Genomic DNA, 25,078 nt, shown 5'->3' on the forward strand with positions numbered 1-25,078 from the left:
GATAACACAGAGTCATGTACTGGGGTGACAGACCAGCCCAACTTCTCTGAGGACTTCCCAGCCAGATTGAAACCATCAAGTATTTTTTGCCTCAGAATTTGGAACTGGGGACAAAGGAGAGCTAGCGGGAATACAGTAGTCTTTCGAAGCAAGGAGACAGAAAAGTGATCCCATGGCCTGGCTTTAACAGCTATCAACTCAGGCCAACCTGGTTTCTTCTGTGGCCACACCCAGGTCCCCTGCATGACTTAGGTGATGGAGAGCTCTGGAGAGGCCCCCTGCGGCCCAGAGAAGCGGGGTCTGCACAGAGCAGGAGGAGGCCAGGGGCAGAGATGGAGGCCCCGCTGGCGGCCATCCAGAGTCTAGGTCACATCCTAGGTGACAGTTACTAACTCCCTTTGGACCTCAGATCCCTCCCTGTACAATGAGCACCAACTTCATGACGCTACTGAGAGGAAGACAGGAGACAATCCCTGTGTAATGCTGAACGTAACCCTGGCTTGGCAGAGATTTGAAAAACATGCGCTCTGGTCGCTGGTGTGACAGCCGTTGTTGGTGCTCTTTCCACGGCTCAACTGCGCTGTCCGCGCTTGGCTCTAACAGACACCCCAGCCCCTCCTTCATCTCTTCTGAAAGCCAGGACAATCTGGTCTCGTGGTTTTAATTTAGAAGAAAAAAGAAGAGTCCAAACCAAAAAATAATAATAATAATAATATTATCACTCCAGACGCTGTGGTTTACTACTACCTCTACCCCTACGCTATCACCATTACTACCACGACGACTAGTTGTAATAATACTAGCTACCGCGTTTCGGGCTTCAGCTCCATGTCAGGCACTGTGATAAACCCTTCATAAATATTACACTGAATCATTGCAGCCACCCTGCAAAAGGGATTCTGTTGTTATTTCCACTTGGCAGCTGAGAAAACAGGTCCAGAGAACTTAACTGACCTCCCTGAAATCATGCAGTTAAGGAAAACAAGGATTCGAACCCAGGGCTGCCTGGCCAGAAGCCCCATGCCATTCACCGCCACCCCAAACTACGGCAAAAATCCTCCTGGAGCTAAGAAACGTGCCCCCATCCCCACCCCCAAAATGAAAAGAACTTTGTATCACATCTCCTAAAAGCTTAAAACTCCAAATGAAAGGACTCTCACCCTTTCCCAGCAGCTATCTGACTCTCTCTCAAATGTGTACTTTACCTTCTGTACTGGGGCTCCTCGACTTTCATATCTACTGTTAGATGTTTGCTGTGACTACAAGAGCCTCCTTCCCCTTGGATGCTCAAACAGTTCTTGAACTTGGGGGTGGGGCAGGAGTGCTAAGATCCCGCATTACGTCCCCTTTTTTAAAAAGAAGCCGTAGGGGGGAGGGGCAAGATGGCGGAAGAGTAAGACGCGGAGATCACCTTCCTCCCCACAGATACATGAGAAATACATCTACACGTGGAACTGCTCCTACAGAACACCCACTGAACGCTGGCAGAAGACGTCAGACCTCCCAAAAGGCAAGAAAATCCCCACGTACTTGGGTAGGGCAAAAGAAAAAAGAAATAACAGAGACAAAAGAATAGGGACGGGACCTGCACCAGTGGGAGGGAGCTGTGAAGGAGGAAAGGTTTCCACACACTAGGAAGCCCCTTCATGGGCAGAGACTGCGGGTAGCAGAGGGGGGAAGCTTCGGAGCCACGGAGGAGAGCGCAGCCACATTGGTGCGGAGGGCAAAGCGGAGATTCCCGCACAGAGGAGCGGTGCCGACCAGCACTCACCAGCCCGAGAGGCTTGTCTGCTCAGCCGCCGGGGCGGGCGGGGGCTGGGAGCTGGGGCTCGGGCTTCGGTGCTAGCCGGGAGGGAGTCCGGGAAAAAGACTGCAGCTGCCAAAGAGGCAAGAGAATTTTTCTTGCCTCTGTTTCGCGGCGCGCAAGGAGAGGGGATTCAGAGCGCCGCCTAAACGAGCTCCAGAGACGGGCGCGAGCCGCGGCTATCAGCGCGGATCCCACAGCAACAGGGACGCAGAGGGAAAAACGGAGAGATTCCCGCACAGAGGCTCGGCGCCGAGCAGCACTCACCAGCCCGAGAGGCTTGTCTGCTCACCCGCCGGGGCGGGCGGGGGCTGGGAGCTGAGGCGCGGGCTTCCGTCGGATCCCAGGGAGAGGACTGGGGTTGGCTGCGTGAACACAGCCTGAAGGGTCTAGCGCACCACAACTAGCCGGGAGGGTGCACGAGAAAAAGTCTGCAGCTGCCGAAGAGGCAGGAGACTTTTTCTTGCCTCTTTGTTTCGCGGCGTGCAAGGAGAGGGGATTCAGAGCGCCACTTAAACGAACTCCAGAGACGGGCGCGAGCCGCGGCTATCAGCGCGGACCCCAGAGACGGGCATGAGGCGCTAAGGCTGCTGCTGCCGCCACCAAACAGCCTGTGGGCAAGCACAGGTCATTCTCCACACCGCCCCTCCCGGGAGCCTGTGCAGCCCGCCACGGCCAGGCTCCCGTAATCCGGGGACAACTTCCCCGGGAGAGCGCACGGCGCGCCTCAGGCTGCTGCAACGTCACGCCGGCTTCTGCCGCCGCAGGCTCGCCCCGCCTCCTCCGTACCGCTCCCTCCCCCCGGCCTGACTGAGCCAGAGCCCCCGAATCAGCTGCTCCTTTAACCCCGTTCTGTCTGGGCGGGGAACAGACGCCCTCAGGGGACCTACATGCAGAGGCGGGTCCAAATCCAAAGCTGAACCCCGGGAGCTGTACAAACAAAGAAGAGAAAGGGAAATCTCTCCCAGCAGCCTCAGAAGCAGCGGATTAAAGCTCCACAAACAACTTGATGTGCCTGCATCTGTTGAATACCTGAATAGACAACGAATCATCCCAAATTTAGGAGATGGACTTTGGGAGCAGGATATATTAACTTTTCCCCTTTTCCTTTTTTTTGTGAGTGTAGATGTGTATGCTTCTGGGTGAGATTTTGTCTGTATAGCTTTGCTCTCACCCTTAGTCCTAGGGTTAGGTCCGTCCGTTTTTTTTTTTTTTTTTTTTTTTTTTTTTTGGCTTAAAATTTTTTTTTCCCTAATAAATGTTTTCTTAATAATTTTTTCCTTATTTTCTATTTTTAAAAAAATTTTTAATAAGTTTTTTCATATTTTTTATTTTAAAAAATTAAAAAATTTTTTTTCTTAATAAATTTTTTCTAAATAATTTTTTTCTTATTTTTAGTATAAAAAATTAATAAATCTATTTTTAAAAATTAAAAAAAATTTTTTTTTCTTAATAAATTTACTCTTAATAATTTTTTTTCTTATTTTTTATTATAATTGCTTTATTTTATTTTATTTTATCCTCTTTTTTTCTTTCTTTCCATTTTTTCTCCCTTTTATTCTGAGCCGTGTGGATGAAAGGCTCTTGGTGCTCCAGCCAGGCATCAGGGCTGTGCCTCTGAGGTGGGAGAGCCAACTTCAGGACACTGGTCCACAAGAGACCTCCCAGCTCCACGTAATACCAAACGGCGAAAATCTCTCACAGATCTCCATCTCAACATCAACACCCAGCTTCACTCAACGACCAGCAAACTACAGTGCTGGACACCCTATGCCAAACAACTAGCAAGAGAGGAACACAGCCCCATCCATTAACAGAGAGGCTGCCTAAAATCATAATAAGGCCACAGACACCCCAAAACACACCACCAGATGTGGACGAACCCACCAGAAAGACAACATCCAGCCTCATCCACCAGAACACAGGCACTAGTTCCCTCCACCAGGAAACCTACACAACCCACTGAACCAACCTTAGCCACTGGGGACAGATACCAAAAACAACGGGAACTACGAACCTGCAGCCTGTGAAAAGGAGACCCCAAACACAGTAAGATAAGCAAAATGAGAAGACAGAAAAACACACAGCAGATGAAGGAGCAGGGTCAAAACACACCAGACCTAACAAATGAAGAGGAAATAGGTAGTCTACCTGAAAAAGAATTCAGAATAATGATAGTAAGGATGATCCAAAGTCTTGGAAATAGAATAGACAAAATGCAAGAAACATTTAACAAGGACGTAGAAGAACTAAAGAGGAACCAAGAAACGATGACAAGCACAATAAATGAAATTAAAAATACTCTAGATGGGATCAATAGCAGAATAACTGAGGCAGAAGAACGGATAAGTGACCTGGAAGATAAAATGGTGGAAATAACTACTGCAGAGCAGAATAAAGAAAAAAGAATGAAAAGAACTGAGGACAGTCTCAGAGACCTCTGGGACAACATTAAACGCACCAACATTCGAATTATAGGGGTCCCAGAAGAAGAAGAGAAAAAGAAAGGGACTGAGAAAATATTTGAAGAGATTATAGTTGAAAACTTCCCTAATATGGGAAAGGAAATAGTTAATCAAGTCCTGGAAGCACAGAGAGTCCCATACAGGATAAATCCAAGGAGAAACACACCAAGACACATATTAATCAAACTATCAAAAATTAAATATAAAGAAAACATATTAAAAGCAGCAAGGGAAAAACAACAGATAACACACAAGGGCATCCCCATAAGGTTAACAGCTGATCTTTCAGCAGAAACGCTGCAAGCCAGAAGGGAGTGGCAGGATATACTTAAAGTGATGAAGGAGAAAAACCTACAACCAAGATTACTCTACCCAGCAAGGATCTCATTCAGATTTGATGGAGAAATTAAAACCTTTACAGACAAGCAAAAGCTGAGAGAGTTCAGCACCACCAAACCAGCTTTACAACAAATGCTAAAGGAACTTCTCTAGGCAAGAAACACAAGAGAAGGAAAACACCTACAATAACAAACCCAAAACATTTAAGAAAATGGGAATAGAAACATACATATCGATAATTACCTTAAATGTAAATGGATTAAATGCTCCCACCAAAAGACACAGACTGGCTGAATGGATACAAAAACAAGACCCATATATATGCTGTCTACAAGAGACCCACTTCAGACCTAGAGACACATACAGACTGAAAGTGAGGGGATGGAAAAAGATATTCCATGCAAATGGAAATCAAAAGAAAGCTGGAGTAGCAATTCTCATATCAGACAAAATAGACTTTAAAATAAAGACAATTACAAGAGACAAAGACGGACACTATATAATGATCAAGGGATCGATCCAAGAGGAAGGTATAACAATTGTAAATATTTATGCACCCAACATAGGAGCACCTCAATACATAAGGCAAATACTAACAGCCATAAAAGGGGAAATCGACAGTAACACAATCATAGTAGGGGACTTTAACACCCCACTTTCACCAATGGACAGATCATCCAAAATGAAAATAAATAAGGAAACACAAGCTTTAAATGATACATTAAACAAGATGGACTTAATTGATATTTATAGGACATTCCACCCAAAAACAACAGAATACACATTTTTCTCAAGTGCTCATGGAACATTCTCCAGGATAGATCATATCTTGGGTCACAAATCAAGCCTTGGTAAATTTAAGAAAATTGAAATCGTATCAAGTATCTTTTCCGACCACAACGCTATGAGACTAGATATCAATTACAGGAAAAGATCTGTAAAAAATACAAACACATGGAGGCTACACAATACACTACTTAATAACGAAGTGATCACTGAAGAAATCAAAGGGGAAATCAAAAAATACCTAGAAACAAATGACAATGGAGACACGACGATCCAAAACCTATGGGATGCAGCAAAAGCAGTTCTAAGAGGGAAGTTTACAGCAATACAAGCCTACATCAAGAAACAGGAAACATCTCGAATAAACAACCTAACCTTGCACCTAAAGCAATTAGAGAAAGAAGAACAAAAAAACCCCAAAGCTAGCAGAAGGAAAGAAATCATAAAGATCAGATCAGAAATAAATGAAAAAGAAATGAAAGAAACAATAGCAAAAATCAATGAAACTAAAAGCTGGTTCTTTGAGAAGATAAACAAAATTGATAAACCATTAGCCAGACTCATCAAGAGAAAAAAGGAGAAGACTCAAATTAATAGAATTAGAAATGAAAAAGGAGAAGTAACCACTGACACTGCAGAAATACAAACGATCATAAGAGATTACTACAAGCAACTCTATGCTAATAAAATGGACAACCTGGAAGAAATGGACAGATTCTTAGAAATGCACAACCTGCCGAGACTGAACCAGGAAGAAATAGAAAATATGAACAGACCAATCACAAGCACTGAAATTGAAACTGTGATTAAAAATCTTCCAACACACAAAAGCCCAGGACCAGATGGCTTCACAGGCGAATTCTATCAAACATTTAGAGAAGAGCTAACACCTATCCTTCTCAAACTCTTCCAAAATATTGCAGAGGGAGGAACACTCCCCAACTCATTCTACGAGGCCACCATCACCCTGATACCAAAACCAGGCAAAGATGTCACAAAGAAAGAAAACTACAGGCCAATATCACTGATGAACATAGATGCAAAAATCCTCAACAAAATACTAGCAAACAGAATCCAACAGCACATTAAAAGGATCATACACCATGATCAAGTGGGGTTTATTCCAGGAATGCAAGGATTCTTCAATATACGCAAATCAATCAACGTGATACATCATATTAACAAATTGAAGGAGAAAAACCATATGATCATCTCAATAGATGCAGAGAAAGCTTTCGACAAAATTCAACACCCATTTATGATAAAAGTCCTGCAGAAAGTAGGCATAGAGGGAACTTTCCTCAACATAATAAAGGCCGTATATGACAAAGCCACAGCCAACATTGTCCTCAATGGTGAAAAACTGAAACCATTTCCACTAAGATCAGGAACAAGACAAGGTTGCCCACTCTCACCACTATTATTCAACATAGTTTTGGAAGTGTTAGCCACAGCAATCAGAGAAGAAAAAGAAATAAAAGGAATCCAAATCGGAAAAGAAGAAGTAAAGCTGTCACTGTTTGCAGATGACATGATACTATACATAGAGAATCCAAAAGATGCTACCAGAAAACTACTAGAGCTAATCAATGAATTTGGTAAAGTAGCACGATACAAAATTAATGCACAGAAATCTCTTGCATTCCTGTATACTAATGATGAAAAATCTGAAAGTGAAATTAAGAAAACACTCCTGTTTACCATTGCAACAAAAAGAATAAAATACCTAGGAATAAACCTACCTAAGGAGACAAAAGACCTGTATGCAGAAAATTATAGGACACTGATGAAAGAAATTAAAGATGATACAAATAGATGGAGAGATATACCATGTTCTTGGATTGGAAGAATCAACATTGTGAAAATGACTATACTACCCAAAGCAATCTACAGATTCAATGCAATCCCTATCAAACTACCAATGGCATTTTTCACAGAACTAGAACAAAAAATTTCACAATTTGTATGGAAACACAAAAGACCCCGAATAGCCAAAGCAATCTTGAGAACGAAAAATGGAGCTGGAGGAATCAGGCTCCCTGACTTCAGACTATATTACAAAGCTACAGTAATCAAGACAGTTTGGTACTGGCACAAAAACAGAAATATAGATCAATGGAACAGGATAGAAAGCCCAGAGATAAGCCCACGCACATATGGTCACCTTATCTTTGATAAAGGAGGCAAGCATATACAGTGGAGAAAAGACAGCCTCTTCAATAAGTGGTGCTGGGAAAATTGGACAGGTACATGTAAAAGTATGAAATTAGAACACTCCCTAACACCATACACAAAAATAAACTCAAAATGGATTAAAGACCTAAGTGTAAGGCCAGACACTATCAAACTCTTAGAGGAAAACATAGGCAGAACACTGTATGACATAAGTCACAGCAAGATCCTTTTTGACCCAGCTCCTACAGAAATGGAAATAAAAACACAAATAAACAAATGGGACCTAATGAAACTTAAAAGCTTTTGCACAGCAAAGGAAACCATAAACAAGACCAAAAGACAACCCTCAGAATGGGAGAAAATATTTGCAAATGAAGCAACGGACAAAGGATTAATCTCCAAGATTTACAAGCAGCTCATGCAGCTCAATAACAAAAAAACAAACAACCCAATCCAAAAATGGGCAGAAGACCTAAATAGACATTTCTCCAAAGAAGAGATACAGATTGCCAACAGACACATGAAAGAATGCTCAACATCATTAATCATTAGAGAAATGCAAATCAAAACTACAATGAGGTATCATCTCACACCGGTCAGAATGGCCATCATCAAAAAATCTAGAAACAATAAATGCTGGAGAGGGTGTGGAGAAAAGGGAACACTCTTGCACTGTTGGTGGGAATGTAAATTGATACAGCCACTATGGAGAACAGTATGGAGGTTCCTTAAAAAACTAAAAATAGAACTACCATATGACCCAGCAATCCCACTACTGGGCATATACCCTGAGAAAACCATAATTCAGAAAGAGTCATGTACCAAAATATTCATTGCAGCTCTGTTTACAATAGCCAGGACATGGAAGCAACCTAGGTGTCCATCATCGGATGAATGGATAAAGAAGATGTGGCACATATATACAATGGAATATTACTCAGCCATAAAAAGAAATGAAATGGAGGTGTTTGTAATGAGGTGGATGGAGTTAGAGTCTGTCATACAGAGTGAAGTAAGTCAGAAAGAGAAAAACAAATACAGTATGCTAACACATATATATGGAATCTAAGGGAAAAAAAAAAAAAAAGAAGTCATGAAGAACCTAGTGGCAAGATGGGAATAAAGACACAGACCTACTAGAGAATGGACTTGAGGATATGGGGAGGGGGAGGGGTGAGATGTGACAGGGTGAGAGAGTGTCATGGACATATATACACTACCAAATGTAAAATAGATAACTAGTGGGAAGCAGCCGCATAGCACAGGGAGATCAGCTCGGTGCTTTGTGACCACCTAGAGGGGTGGGATATGGAGGGTGGGAGGGAGGGAGATGCAAGAGGGAAGAGATATGGCAACATATGTATATATGTAACTGATTCACTTTGTTGTAAAGCAGAAGCTAGCACACCATTGTAAAGCAATTATACTTCAATAAAGATGTTTAAAAAAAAAAAAAAAAAAAAGAAGCCGTAAAACTGAAGCGTTCAGAACCGAGGTGTAACAGTCACCTGGTTTCTGGCTGGGAGATGTTCCCTCTCATTTCCTCCTATAGAGGCAGATGTTTTTAGGAAACAGTCGGTCAATCACATTTCAAAGAATTCCAAGTCTGAAGTCTTATCCCCACAAAAGCTCACACTCGATAAACCAGCATTTCTATATCTAGGGCTTGCCTGTGGTGATGAAGCTTCATTGACTGTGTTACTATGAATTCGCTAGAACAAATGGTTCTGTGCAGCGCAGTCTCTGAGGACTCTGCCCATACGATACGGGAAGCCCGGCTGTCTGCAACCTGTTTTACAGGACTCTGGAGCCCCTCGGCGTACCAAGGCCAAGGCAGAAGGTCCCATGAGCAGAAATTACCCTGCAATCGCTTTTCCTTCTCCCCACCCCAAACAGGCACCCACACTTTGTGCAATGCACAAAAATATCCAGGAGCTTGGAGGAGTATGAAAAGAGAGATTAGTCATTCCCAGAATTTTGGATTTCATGAGCCAGTAAAATTTCAGAGGCATTTGGGAGACTGATGAAGAAAACAAGGACAGTTAAAAGCAATAACCAAACACCACATGCAGACACGAACAGCCCTTCTATCTTCTATCACTACCATTTCAAAAAAAAAAGGTTAAAAACAAAACGTAGAAGGCCAGAGACTCAGAGTATCAATAAAAGACAATTCTTCCTACAGAAAAAAGAGTCAAATTTTCAGGTAATGACACACATACACACAGGGGTGGAGAGGCAGGTAGACAGGTACACAAAACATCCTTTTTCCTCCCTCCCTGCAGGTGGGAAAACCTTGCTCTGGCTGGTCCCAGACCTCAGCACGTACGGTCCTTCCCACCTTGCCCTGTCCAGCCCAGGCCCAATGGGGCAAGGCTGCTGGTCTCTGCTGGGTCCCCTTTCCCAGCCCAACACTCCCCAGGTCCCATCACAGGCCTCCTTCCTAACTGGGCAGAGGGCCAGGGTGCCAGAGACCTTCTCGTTACGTCCTGCAAATCCCAGATGGAGTTTCTGCCAACTCTATCCCTTGAGAATAAACTCTGCCGCCTCCCAAAGCGTGCTTCAGGAGGTTAAGCATGTGTACACACTGTGAGAAATGGCAAGGTCCCATTCTATTCAGTTAAAGGGGCTTTCAGGAGCACAGATAGTGTCACCCACACATGAGAAAACGGGAGAACTTTCCTATAGGAAAGCACTTTATTATAAAGTTATAGGGAGCACTTTCCTATAACAGCATTAAAACTGGAACAATTCCCAAAGAAGAAATACACATTTGTGACTATGAGAAAGTATTCCGCAAATAAAAAAAAAGTATTTCTCACCTTTTAAACCAGTTACACAGGAAAAGTCTGAGGCCCTATCTAGAAATGATTCATGATCTGGTAACTAGTAGCACTTTACACAGATTTGGCTCTTACTAATCCATGTGCCTCTCTCTGTGAAATGCTTGATTTACTGGAAGGAGGTCATATCCTGAGATCCATTATCTTGAATGTGGACTTGGTTTTAGTAGGAAATAGTCAAATCTTGCGAGGAAATAGTCATGAGTTTGATGCACTTTAGAAAGGAAGATATTAGTAACTCACACCATTATACAATTTAACAAACAGGAAAGTGGAGTCACACAGTCCCAAGAAAACCAGAAAAAGCAAGACACGTAAAGCTTAGATACGCTCACTAATGGGAAGCCCCTTTTTTAATCTGTGCAGGATCTGGTATTTTTTAAATTTAAAACCCAGCACTCTTGGGTCCCCTACCTTCTTTGTTAGTATATATTAGGAGGTCTACATCTCCTCTCACTGTGAGATACTCAAGGGCACAAATGCTATTCCTCTGTGAGATACAAGCATCCGGCACAGGCCTGGCACAGAGTAGGTACTTAATGCATACTTGTAGAAAGTAAGGAAAAAAGGTAACAGGAGGACGAACGTGCTGCTAAGACAGTTCTTTTGCATTTCTCCCATTTATCAGCACTGCAAAAGTTTTTCCAACAAACCCACCCAGGGCCTAACGGCGATATGAGGAGACACCCAAAGCTTGATCAAGAGGCTCATTCCACGTAACTACATTACATACACACACAGCAGCTTATCCTCCCACTGAGGAGAATTCGACAGGGTATAAATGGTACTTAGCACAGAATTCAGAGGAAAACCAAGCAGGTCTTGCCTTTTCATCCTGGTGTAACTTGTTGACGCTCTCCATCTGAAAGTTGTGGCTGGACTGAATTTTGTCCAGCTGTTCCCGCTGCTTTTCCAGCTCCCCCTGGAACTCGTTCTTCTTCATCTCCACGGCCCCTCGCTCCGCTGCCGCCCTGCGGACCCTGCCTTCCAGCTCCACGATGCGCGTCTGCAAGGACATCGCAGCGTAAGGACCGTGTCAAGCCATCTCCAGACCAGACCGCCCGCGCTCCCTCAGCAAGACCACGCCGGGGCCCCAGCCAGCATCAAGTGTGGTCACACACGGTGTGTTCCCAGGGCTCAATCTTTTAGGTCAGTGGTGTAGATGCTCCCACAGGTTATTCTAGAGAAATGGTGGAATTCACTTCTCTGAGCATCTGTGTCTCCACCGCGTGTCTCCGTGGAAACACCACCACACCCCTCACAGGGATTTGGAAGGCCTGAATGAGGCAGGTACACACACACCTCATTTTATTGAGCTTCATAGATACTGTTTTTTAGGAATTGACGGTTTGTGGCAACCCTGCGTGGAGCAAGTCTATCAGCATCATTTTTCCAACAGCATTTGTTAACTTCACACCTCTGTGTCACGTTTTGGTAATTCTCGCCATATTTCAAATTTTTTCATTATTATTATATTTGTTATGATGATCTGCAATCATGATCATTGAAGTTACTACTATGACTCCCTGAAGGCTCAGATGATGGTTACCATTTTTTAGCAGTAAAGTATTTTTATTTTTTTATTTTTTGGCCGTGCCTCGAAGCATGTGGGGATCTTAGTTCCCCGACCAGGGATCGAACCCGCACCCCTGCATTGGAAGAGAGAAGTCTTAACCACTGGACTGCCAGGGAAGTCCCAGCAGTATTTTTAAATTAAGTATGCTCTTTTTTTAGACATAACACTATTGAACACTTAACAGACTACCATATAGTGTAAATATAACTTTTTATGCACTAGGAAAACAAAAACTCACGTGACTTGTTTTATTGCGCTATTGGCTTTATTGCGGCAGTCTGGAACTGAATTCGGGATATCGCCAAGGTCTGCCTGTACATAAAATGCCTTATGCTTTACCTGGCGTGAGCTGGTGCTCAAATATTTCGTTCCTTTTCCTCACTAACAGAGCATTTAACACTCTTTATAAGACACAATCTCTGAAAACAGATTCAATTCTCTGGACACCAAGACCCCATCTGCCCAGAGAACAGGGATCCAGTGGAAGCTCAGACGAAAGCACTACAACCGTGGGAGGTAAGCATGAGAGGAGGACAAAACACCCCTATGGGATGGATTTCCATGGCTAAGAGCTCAAGCTCTGCCATCAGAAAGACTGGGTTGGCATCCCAGCTCCCCTCGTCCTTAACCTCCCCGAGCCTTAGTTTGCCCACCTGTGAAATGGGGAACATAAAATCCCAACCTGAGAGAGTCTGTGTACAAAAGAAGGTAATTTATGCAATATATCCTTAAAGAAAAATTATTCTGACACTTGCTAAAATGATAAGGAAAACTTTATTCAAGGCTACTGCAACAGGGGTCATGACTACTGCAGTCAGGAGAGAAACTGGTCTCGACTCTGAGCACAGCAAAGACAGCAGAGGATTTATAGCCAACGAGCAGAGTGAGGGGGTCAGTGGGTGGAAAAGCACTAAGAGGGTGGGGAGATTCTTGCTAAACTGGCCTAACAGGAGTCTTGCTAAAGGCAGGCCCAGGGCTAGACATCAAAGATAAGGGATGAGGAACTTGCTCAGGTATCAGGGGTGGAGGGATGAGTTAGCGGGATTCTTTGCTAAGCCTGGGCTGGGCAGGCCAAAAACAGGATGGGGGACCAAGATGGAGGCCTAGTCACGAAGGGGGCTCCTCAGAGGCTGACTAAACTGCGGTCAGTGAGAGTCTCTGTCACTGCTCAGCACTGCCTGACCCACGATGGGCAGCAATGAATGGGAAAGATAAAGTTATTATTATCAGTAAATGATGCTGATAAAGATTGGTACCTCTAAAAACATATTTGTCATGCCCGTTCTCCACGTACATTACCAACACCACTCTTAGATTTTGAGTGTGGATTGGAGGACCAGAACGGGCTGTGGGCAGGGTACTTACGTAAATTGTCTTCCCAGAACCAGCCCAAAAGGCTTGACTGAAAATTGTTAACTCACAGGAAAAGCAGAGAGGCATGTCCTGGCAGCAATCCTAAGAAGTCACAAGGGGGTCCTCTCCCACCCAAGAGCAGAGCTGGCGTGGAGTCAGGCCCGGGGCTGGGTGGGGGGACATGCAGAGCCCCCAGCGAGCATTACAGCATGCAACACCTTAGGTGGTGATAAACAGCAAGCCCCTCGGACCCCACCGCTCAGCAGCTTTAAATACTCTATGACATCCACACAAACAGAACAAACAGAACACCTGGAGATCCACGCTCCGAGAGCTCGCAATCCAGTAGTTGAAGCCCAGGACAATGATACAGGCCACCAGGGCAGCCAGCACGAGGGGCGGCGACTTCATGCTCCGACGCCCGTTTCCCAATCCCATCATCTCAAAGACCGGGCTGAGAATCTGCCAAATAAAAACAAATACACAGGCCTCAGTACCAGCATTAGCATGCCCCAGGCACGCCACAACCGTCATCACAACCAACACGAAGGTGTCCTGCCCCGAAACACGGGCTGGCGTCTTCTCCTTGAAATGCAAAGCTGTCGCTGGAGAAGACCGTGTAAGTAGCCCACCCAGAGCCAGTGGTGTGTGCCCTGGGCACTGCGGCCAGATCCCTGGGACAGGCTTGTGGGAGCAAGCACCATCCTAGAAACCCATCACACACCAGCTCAACACCTCGGGCAGGTAACGATTTCTCTTACGCTTCAGTTTTCTCATCTATAATTATAGTTCCTACCTCCCAGTACAGTCTGAGAAATCATCTCTTTAAGCAGCAATAGCAAATATTAGTGCTTCTACATCACACTAGAAAGACTCCATTTCTCATTATTCCCCAAAGCCTTTTTGATCTGATTCCTAACCAGGGAGGGTTTTTTACCCTGTGACAGAATTGCCAAAGATACCCAATTAAAGTGTTTCCTGAGCAAAGCCGGAAAGCCTTCTAGAGGTGTGTGAAGCCAGGACCGGAGGTGCCCCGCCTGCAGCAGAAATAGGCATTTATGCTCTGCTTCCTTTGAGCACTGTTCTCTCCCTTCGAAGCCATATCTGTGCAGCACAGCCGAGTGAGGAGGAGACTTCAAGGGCTGCAGGGAGCATGGAGCTTCTTAAAAGAAACACAAATACAGCTGAGAAGAAAGGAGCTATGTTTCACTCATGGGCTTCAACCCCAAGCCAGGTCTGGCTGGATCCTGGCCCTGGTCAGCAAGGACAAGGGAAGGTGACTTTTCCAAATGGCTTTCGCTGAGCCAAATCAAAGGACCTTATCAGAGGGAGGGCAGCACACACAATAAACAGTCTCCCTCAGAACAGATATGCTTTTATGCTAGGTGTGGCCAGCAACGGAGGAAGAGGAAAAAGAGGTGAGAGAGGAGGGGGAAGGGAGACTACCAGGGACTCAGCTTTGAGGTGAAGTTCCTGCAGGTGAGAACGCAGAAGAGCTGACAAAGCTGGCTCTCCCCCATGGTATCTGTAGCTAAGTGTGCCCCTGGGAGACATCCTCTGTCTCTGAATGAGCAATCTAGTTGAATCACCTAAAACAAAGCACCCCCAGAATTCCCATGAATTGAGGGCTGAGTCCAGCCTCCACTGGCTGATGGCTTCTTCACCAGCTTCTAGTCTCTCGGGACAAAAGAGGGAAAAAAGTTTTAAATTCAACTGACAGTTGATATCAGCAAACATTGTACGTACTAACAGAGACTAATGCTCAGAAATACTAAAGTTCTAGAAAATTTTATAAATCTGCTAAAAATGTCTCCACTGCCTCATCATGTTTGATTTTGATCACACTTTTTTTTTTTTTTTTTTACTCTTATTAACTTTTTAAAATATAAGAAGACAAATACAATTGCGGAGAAAAATCGCACTAAGTGTGAAATTAAGAATCCTCCTCTTCCCACTCCACTGGCTGTATCCTTCTATTCCAGCTGTTCTTAACCCTCAGAGAGCATCAGAATCGCCTGGGACACTTCTTAAATTACCAACAACTGGGCCCACTCCTCCTTTCTCTGTAAAATTTTTTGCCCATAATTTTTGGTTGTTGGTGGTGTTTTTAAAATAACCTAATATTATCACTCTTTTTATTGCTTCTAGATTTTGCTTATGTTTAGAAAGACATTTCCTACTCTAAGTTTATATATACATTTACCCATATCTCCTCTCAACATATCTATGGTTTCATATTTATATGTAAATGTTTCATCCACTTGGAATTCCTTTTTGACGCAAGGAGTAAGGAAATACAAAGAAAACAACTTTTTTTTTTTTTTTTTGTAATGGCTGGCCAGTTCCTTGGGCATCCTTTATGGAATAAACTATTTTTACTTAGTTCTTTGAAAGGCCATCTTTGTCATATGCTTAATTCCCTAAAAATAAACTTTTAGATGGGACCCTCACTTGACCCTTTGTTATTCCTGCAGATGTAAGTCAGGGTGGGTATACTATAACTCTGAAAACAATATAACTCAACTCTCACTTCAAGGAAGTGTACAGATGATCATTTAACATTCTCCTTCCTTTAGCCAGTCAATAAAAAATTTAATGAGCAACTACTAGGGGACAGGTGCTGTGCTAGCACCAGGAAGCTCAGGGCAGTGTTGAGAGAACAAACTCTGGAACCTGATGGCCAGAGTCGGATCCTGGTTCCACCTCTTCGGAGTCACAGGACCCATCTGTGCCTCACCGTCTTCCTCAGAGGGTTAAAGTGAGTAACAGATGAGTAAAGATATGAGAAGTGCTTAGAACCACAACTGGCACATAGTGTCAATTGCTCGATAAATGCTGACTATCATTATTAGAGATGGAAAGATGAATAACAAATCATTTCCAGATCTGGTCTTTTTCTCGTTTTATAAGAAAAAGGTGATGAATGTTTTCCTTCCTCAATTGTTCTACTTTATAGGAACCAGCCATCTGCGTTCTTCGCTTGACTCTGCTGTCAACGGAAGCAGCAGTAACTGCCATCTCCTGGGACTGACTCCGGATGCCGCTGCAGCAGTAGAGATCCCAGACCAGGACCACATTATGTAAAAGAGAGGTTCCAGGAAGTTGAGTACAGTCTCAGAAGCCCGTCACTGTGACCCAGCACTTGGCCAGCCGGACGGTGTGCAGCCACCCAGAGGGACGGTTAGGAGAGCCCTGGACTTCCCAATGGACACAGGGCTGCCCAGGTAAGAAGATGACCACGAGGAAGGGAGGGCCAACAGTGAGCCTTTGGGCCTGCAACATGCCTCACCACGGACTTCCAGGACTGCAGGAACCCTGCTGCTGAAGACAAAGGGACAAACACAGGTGGTAAATGCCAAAGCCTGATGGAGACTGAGGGCAGGAGCTCAGAGCCAGAGTTTACGGCTGTCAAACATTTCAAACGCCTTCCTCTCCTCCACCTTAGAATTTATGTTGACTGGAGGGTGACGGAAGTGGGTGGGAGACAGACTGTGTCAGACAGATTAATAGTTATAATTTAGGCTTCAGAATGTGTTTTGTCTCATATTTGATTACAGTCACCTGACATACTGAAAAAGATTAACCTAAATCAGCCAAACTCTGTGAAATTCCAGGTTTCCCTGGAATGAAAGAAAGTGGTGTGTGTCTGCACTAAAAGTTTCTTGGTAAGTTGAAAGAGTCATAAAAAAAAAAAAAACCCTGCAGATTCTTTCTACTGACTTAATTTAAAAAATTCAATCTACTGGTTAAAATTATTGTTTGCTCGTAAGACAAAAATTTTTATAAGCAAACAGAGACCTCTAATTACTTTTTTCAGAAAAAGAAAAAGCATAAGAAAATGGGCAACTGGCCAAATGCATGAGCCCCTTGAACCTCCTAGTTAAATAATTTTTTCATTTCCTCATTCTCACATAGAGGTTTTTAATCATATAGGCAAATATATGGGAGCAATCAAATCGGATTGGCTTGTTTGACCAATGTCACCACTGCAGAAACAACACAGCTTCTCCAAACAGCAGGGGAGCCGCACCTTTATTCCTTTTCAGAGGAAATGGCTTCACCGGGATGGCGGAGGGCCAAAGCCGGAGGTGCCCTGCACGGAGTTCAGAAGTCACCATAGTGAAGCAAACAGATCAGAGGACGCCCCACTCAGCATTTTTCGGGAGGGTTTAGAGATATTCTACTCCGTCCCAAGAATGTCTCCAAGGCAGGGGTCAGCATACCAAAGCCCACAGGCCATTGGTGGCCCATTTTGTAAATAAGGGTTTGCTGAACACAGCCATGCCCAGCCCTTGAAGTCCTGCCCACAGCTGCTTTCTAGCTACAAGGCAGAGTTGAAAAATAGAGATGGGGATCTACTCATAGGGTTATTACGAAGATTGAAACAGTTAAAGTATTTACTATCTTTCCCTTCGGGAAACTTTGCCAACTCCTGCTCTAAACCATTAGGGTTAAATGACAAGTCCGTTGTATTCTCCTTAAATTGCTTTCAAAACTTACTAGGAAGTGCACAGATTCTCTTCCTCTCACTTTCCCAACCTCCAATTTTTCCCCAATTCTAGAAGCTAACAGTTTAGAAAGAAAAACCTTTAATAGCATGGTAACTGTAGTTAATAATAACTGTATTGCATATCTGAAAGTTGCTAAGAGAGTAGATCTTAAAAGTTCTCATCACAAGAAAAAAAAAATTCATAACTATGTGGTTACAGATGTTAACTAGACTCATCGTGGTGAGCATTTCACAATATATACAAATATTGAATCATTTTGTTGTATGCCTGAAACTAATGTTATGTCAATTATACTCAATAAAATGTTTTAAAAAGAAAAACTAAAAATTAATGTGCATGTTTAGTGCTACGCAGTGAAAATACCAAAAAATGAAGTGAATGAGTGAAAATGAATGAGGAGAACCAAATTCCACTGTGTTTCTTCCAGCACTTGATTTTCTGAAGAAGGGCCACCTTCCCTACAGACACCAAGACTACACGTTGGCAGGCGTTCCCAAATTCCTCCTAGTCTAGTTCAGGAGTTGGCAAACTTCAGCCTAAGGGCCAAATCCTGCCAGCCACCTGCTTCTGTACACTGCCTGAAAGCTCAGATTTTAAGTTTTTTAAGTGAAAAAATCCGAATAATAATATTTCATGACATGAAAAGTACTGAAATATATGAAATTAAAATTTCAGTGTCCCTAAATGAAGTTTTATTGGGATACAACGATGCCCATTCATTTACGTATTGTCTATCGCTGTCAGGCTACAAGAAGTGAGTAGCTGTGACACAGCCCACAGGGCCTGCAGAACCTAAAATACCATCTGGCCCTTTACAGAAAAGGTTTGCTGTACCTTGAGACACCTGCTGTAGTTCAGTGGTTCTCAAAGTGTGTTCCCTGGGCCAGCAGCATCAGCATCATGTGGGAATGTTAGAAATTTAAATGTTCTGGCCCACCCCACACCTACCAAGTCAGCAACTTGGGGTCTGTGTTTAAAAGCCCTCCACGTGATGCTGATGCAGGTCAAGGCTGAGAACCACTGTCCTCTCCAGAGCTCACTGGACAAGTCTGACAAGTGAATCTTGTTCTGGCTGCACTCATTTATTTTCAAAAAGAGGAAAGGCATGTTGGAGGGGGTGTGTTGTTTATCTTTGGAGAAATATTTGTATTTCCCTACTGTTTAAAGGTTAAGTTTGAGTTTTTTCCTCCCAGCTCTTTCCTGGTCTTTGGCCTTCTGTTTTATTCTACTATTTTCTCACACCTCCCATCTGCAGTTGCAAACATTGTCCCTAAACCTATCTACTACTGTGTGCCCTAGAGAAATAAGGTTTCTTTTTACCTCCCTAAGAGGTAAAGAGTAACCCCAAATGGACTCCATTTAAAGTAACTTCTCCGTCAAGGGTCTTTTCTCCCTTTGGCCATCTCAAAGTCACTGCTCACCTGTGGATAAAGGTACCTCTTCTTTAATCAGAATGAAGTGATCACTAATTCCAGAGCAACATGGCTTCTACAGGACCTCCCTCACTGATACAGAAAACACAGAGGAAAGATAAGGAATCATCTATCTGCTACACAGATATAAATGACAGAGAGCATTTTGATGCGCTAGACTCTCCAGTTCTGACAGCACTGAAATCAGAGAAATAGTTAAAAAAATTTTTTCTAAATCAATCATTAGTATATTAAAATTCTGTCCAAGAATTCACCAAGGCAATACTTTAAAAACTGGTAATGGTGAATGAGCCATCTTGAAGTTCCAGCCCAACTGAGCCTCAAAAGACTGCAGCCCAGTCAACCCACAGAATCAGGAGCAATAATAAAATGATGGTTTTAAGCTTGGAGATGATTTGTTATGGAGCAACGGATGATCAAAATACAAATTGTTACATGAAAAAAATTACAAAATAGTAATTATCATATCCTACTTTTGTTGAAAAAATTTTTTAAATACTCTCAATAAATCAATATATTTTTCCACCATAGAAAATGTATAGCAAATGTTTATAAGGAAGGATATATACAAGTTGTAGTAAGGGAGCAGAATGTATAGAGGAATGAAGCTTTCATTTTTTTGCTTTATACCATTTTTTTTTCCTCAATGAGCGTATCTTCAATACAAAAGCCAAACAGTAACAACAAAAAATTGAGATGTTAGGCAGATGTATAATGGTAACACTAGCAAGTTTTGAAGCTGTATTTGTAGCATTCCCAGATTAAAACACCATATTTTACAGCTTCTTCTAAAACAAAACAATGACAACATATATATGTATTATGAAGTAGAGAAATACACTGAACTCATTCAAATACATTCCAAGGCTCCCTTCTGTGCTGGACCCCACCACCGGGGACACTAAGAAGACCCAGGTCCCTGTCCTGAGCCTGGGCAGGTAACTGAGAGGAGATGCAGGGCAGTGTGAGGACCCGTTTCTGACTTGGTGACGGGGCGGTTCCTCTTCTCCTCCTAACCTTCTGGGCTCATCTGTAAAGGGATAACCTTGGGGTCTGTCTTCTAAGGCTGGTGTGAAAATTAAATGAGAGCATTTACTTGCCACCAAGTAAATACTTAACTGAAAGGAACTGCTGTGGTATTGAGAGTGTGGCTAAAGTGAGAGAACCAACTGTCTACCAGCAGGGTGCATGCATCCCAGAAGGTGTAAAAGATGCTCCACCTGGCTGGGGAAAAAATCCTAGAAGTTACATTTATTTTTATCCAAAAAATAGAATAGCAACTATGTTTTAGTAATATAAATATTACATATAACAAGTTAAATATATTATGTATATACTAATTATTTTACACTATGTTACACTGTACTAATTATACTACCATGAAATACTAATAGTGCTAATAAAAGCAGGAACTGACTGATTGCATCCTCACAAAGACCCTCTGTCAAGGGTCACCTGTCACCAGCCCTCTGCGGTGCCTGAAGCACTCCTTTGACTTGGGCAAGCGCACCATGAGGTAGATGGACAAATTATAACGAAACTAAACCCCACAGAGGATATGAATAGCTTTAAGATTCCTACAAAAAGCACAAATTAAAGCTACACTAATAAACGCAAGCAGAGGTGAACACAAGCCCAAGGCTGGGAACACACTTCCTGCCCTGAGTCAGCTTCACCTGAGCCACATCACAAAGTAAAAACAATGACGATGTACTCAGATCTGACAAGAACCAGGCCAAAAATACTCAAAATTCAAGGAGTATATGAAAAAGGGTTTTACCTCCACTGTGATTAACAGTGAATCCATCCCTAAGTGTAAACTGAATCTTGAGGTACAAGAAAACAATGACAGCACATGTATATAATTTATAAGTAACAAACACACGTAAGAGGAGTGCTAAAAATTGGTCTTAATTGAGATATAATTGACATATTACACTGTCTTCGTTTTAGGTGTTAAGATTTTTTTACTAACAAGAATGAGCAAAAAAGCTTGGAAACCACAGCAAACTACAATATATATCACTATAATCATATTATATGGTATTTTTACATACATATTCTTCCTGTCAGGCACTAATTAACCTTCAAAACTTTAGTGAGAGGAAGTTCTATTAATGCAGCCTTGAAGGAAAATAAGATCAAAATGTTGTAAAAATCTGAGAAGGTATGCATTTTTTTTCCTGAAAATGGGGGAAATTTCTTTGTGAAGCAAAGTAGGCTCTCTGGGAATTTTGGAAATAATCCTTAAACTTCAAGCCAAGTCTCTCTTTCAATGTAATTTCATCAGTCACTTGAAAAAGTCTAGAAAAGAAAATAACCACAATCTAGGACCATCTTGGGGGAGCAAGTGAAATCCTATTCACACTTTGTTAAGGTGAACGCCAAGGGCCTATCAAGACCATTCCTTTTACTTCTGTGAATTTTTAGAAAATAATTTTAACCAAGTTTTTTTTTTTAAACCAAAAAAAGTGCTTTTTCTTCTTATCCCAATTACAGATGTTATTTCCCATTTCCCAAGTCATTAAAAAAGAAATTAATCTTTTCCTAAGGCACCTTATTTTTTTCTAAAGAAAAATAAAAACAACAATAATACAACTGAATTAAAGCCCCAGGCACAGGGCCTCTCATCCCTGTCCCTGCCTCCCCCTCTCCTGGCCACCCCAGGCCTGTTTAGAAGCAGGGCTGGTCTTCAGGGACCACACTACCTTCAAGCTCCCTTTCACTAAACTGCCCGTGATGGGATCCTGTTCCCCACGCAGCACAGCTGGCTTGAAGCGACACCCCACCTTCTAACTCTTCCCGGCAGAGGCAGTTTCCCCAGGCTCTGCCTGGCTATCCTTTGTGCTTCAGATGCAGAAAGCCAGCTTGCAGCATTCACAGGATCTTCAGTACAGTCAGCAGTTCCCTCCCTGCTGGAGGAAGGTGGCCACATAAATGGACTGAAGGTAGCCCTGGGCCTGACATGGTCAACCATCCTCACTGCTGTTTCAGCCACACCCCTCAAAAAAACTATATAAATGCAAAATCTTTTCATTCCCCCATCAATAACTGGACCTAGGGCCAGCAATTAGAAAGCAGATGGCATCCTTAGCTCCTAATGGCAACGTCCCCAAAATCTGACACCCCCCCCCCCGCCAGCATTCCTTCCTCTCATCGTTGGTCTTTCATTTTTGAGAAAAACCAAAAAAAAAAAAAAAAGTGGTATCTTCACAGGAGAACAAAATACGTCTTGAAGAGTTAACCTGTTTTCTTTAAACATCCTATGAACTCAATGTTTTCACCACTGACCCCTTAAAAATTGAATTCTGACCTAAGAACAGCAAGCCTTAGCAAGTTACTGGTTTCTATTTACAAATAAAGTAAAACTATTCTTCACGATAGCATGAGCTTGGCGTAATCTTCTCTAACACAAGTAGAAGGAGCTAGGGATGCCCTAGGAGACCCACAAGGACCAACAAGAGATTCCACTTCTCAGGTCTCACGTTACAAAAAATTCAGAAATACTAAAACTGCCAAATTTGAGTCAATCTCATGGCCATGAGTCAAACAGAGTCACTCTAAAGCTGTTAAATATTTAAGCAGGCTACTGGACATCTTACTCTGCTCCTAGGAATGTCCCTCAATGTTTGCATAATTTAGGGCAACTGGGCCTTGAAGACCACAAACCATACAAAGGAAATCTCAAAACCGTGAAAGCCACACGAGTCTGGTTTTGCAAATTTGTAAACGGGATATCTTAAGCACCACCATTACTTGCTGAATACAATGATTCTTAAATTCCGCTAAAAAGAACACTCATCAAAATAGGCATTTTGCCTGTTTTGTTTTACCAAAAAACAATCATTAAAAATACTAAATAGGGTGTGACATATAAAGAGTATGGAAACCCAGGAGACTATTTTTACAGCAGAGCAAAAGTTCTGTGGACCCTCCACGCCGCCAAAGGTGGGAAATACAGGTACAGGAGGGAACCCGGAGCATCCCTGACACGTGCTTCAGAGGAGTCCTGGCGGCTCGCAGACCGAGAACCCGGCGTGAAGCTCCCGGTCACCTGCCAGGACGCGACCGCTGCCAACTTGGGCACCGCGGCGGCCCGAGCGCGCGCGGGGCTGAGGGGGAAGAGCTGAGCGGCGCGGCCAGCCCGCCCTCCCCGCGTGCCAATCACGCCCGCACGGCTTAGCGCGACTTTGGAGAATGCTCGCTTTTGACTTTGGATGCCGACGCGCGTGACATAGCTAAGAACAAAAAGAAAGGCCCCGCGTCGCCCCAGACCGGCCTCCGCAGGGGAGCCCAGCCCGGGAGCCGGAACCCGGCGGGTCGGGGCGGCCCCGGGAAGAAGGCTCCGGCGCGGGGAGGTGCGGGGCCGGCCCCGAGCCGACTCCGGTAAAAGGCTGAGGCCCGGGCGCAAGTCGGGGGGTGTTTCCGGGACCCGGCGCGGGGTCCCTGGGCGAGGGCCCGGGGCCGAGGAGGGACAAGGAGAGGTAAGGCGTCCAGAGCGGCCGGAGGGCGCGCCGAGCACGCGCGCCGCCCACTCACCTCCTGCAGCGGCTCAGGCGGCCGCTCGGTGCTGCGAGGCCCGGCTCCCAGGCCGCCCGGGCCGCTCTCCTACCGCCGCCGGCCTCGCGCTCCCGCCCGCTCCGCGCCCCGCGCAGCCTCCGGCGCCGCCGCGTCTCCGGCCTCCGCAGCGGCGAGTCCCCGCCCCCGGGCAGCGCCGGCGGCGCGGGGAGGAGGCGGCCTCGCGAGCGCGAGGAGGCGAGGCCGTGGCCGCGCCCGGACGCTCGGCCCCACGGTGCGCGCGCCCTGGCCCGCGGCCGACCTGTGGCTGGAGCCGGGAAGCCCCCGTCGCGCCCCCTTCCCGCCGCTAGCAGCCCAGCTCTTCCCCTCCCCACGGCGGCTCCCGGCGCGCCTTCTGGTCGCGGCTCAGAGAGCCGAGCAGAGAGGTCCAGAGGCTTTCGGAGGAGGCGCGTAAGGTGGGAAGCGGCGGCGGAGAGAAGGGGCCCGGGGAGACACGGGCCCGGGGAGACACGCCTCCCAGCACCCCCACCCCCGCCCCCGCCCCGAGGGAATTTTCCGGAACCCAGAGCTGACCACACCCAGCGCCACACTCCTGGTCATACTCACGTCTCCTCAGTAGTCCCGGGATCTGTGCTCACGAATTTGTCCTTTTTCTTCCACCAGCCCCTCTCAGTTGGTCCTGATCTCCCCACAGCTGTTATCTCTCAGCGCTAATTTGTTGGGTTGCGACCCTGGGACGGCGTGCAACAGAAGACGAAGACTCCTGGGCGCTGCGCAAGCGGGATCCTCTAGGACTTTCTAAGGATGGGGCTTGGGAATTTGAATTTTAAACAGTGCCCAGGTGGCCTTCGGGCGCACGGAAGTTTGAGAAGCACTGTTGAGCCATACCTGCCTGAGAAGATGCCACAAAACTAGCGACCTATAGGATAACCATACTAGAAAATTCTAAAGCAGTGGTTCTTGACCCTGACAGCATTGGCCAGACATTGGAATTCTCTGGGAGCTTTTAGAGTATTCAGATACCACGGTCCCACCTCTGGAGTTCTGAGCCCGAACATTGGTATTTTTGTTTTAAAGCTTCCCAGATAGTTGTAACATGTGGCCAGGATTGAGAACAGTTTTCCTAGAACCATCTCTTTTTGAACCTACCTGGCTCTAGTGTCTGGGGAAAGAGTCCCTTGGCTCATCCCTCCCAAACCCCAACACCAAAAAACAGGCAGATACACACGCAAACTCCTGAGGGAATGCTCACAGCCAAAACTGTTTTCAACCAGA

At 44.6% G+C, this 25,078-nt stretch overlaps 1 protein-coding gene across 2 annotated transcripts in view; it reads right to left on the reverse strand.

Annotated features, from left to right (window-relative positions):
* Positions 1 to 23,970, reverse strand: part of GOLM1 (golgi membrane protein 1) — a 68,986-nt gene extending 45,016 nt beyond the window's left edge. For both annotated transcript variants that reach the window (XM_061200563.1, XM_061200562.1), the window contains exons 1-3: positions 23,825 to 23,970; positions 13,654 to 13,803; positions 11,239 to 11,418 (exon numbers count right to left, since the gene is read on the reverse strand). In XM_061200563.1, coding sequence (XP_061056546.1) covers positions 11,239 to 11,418; positions 13,654 to 13,782 — 309 coding nt within the window. In that variant the 5' untranslated portion in view covers positions 13,783 to 13,803; positions 23,825 to 23,970. The remainder of the gene's footprint in view (positions 1 to 11,238; positions 11,419 to 13,653; positions 13,804 to 23,824) is intronic.
* Between the last annotated feature and the right edge of the window lie 1,108 nt (positions 23,971 to 25,078).

This window comes from Eubalaena glacialis, chromosome 9 (assembly GCF_028564815.1).
Source record: "Eubalaena glacialis isolate mEubGla1 chromosome 9, mEubGla1.1.hap2.+ XY, whole genome shotgun sequence".
Classification (NCBI taxonomy): Eukaryota; Metazoa; Chordata; class Mammalia; order Artiodactyla; family Balaenidae; genus Eubalaena; species Eubalaena glacialis.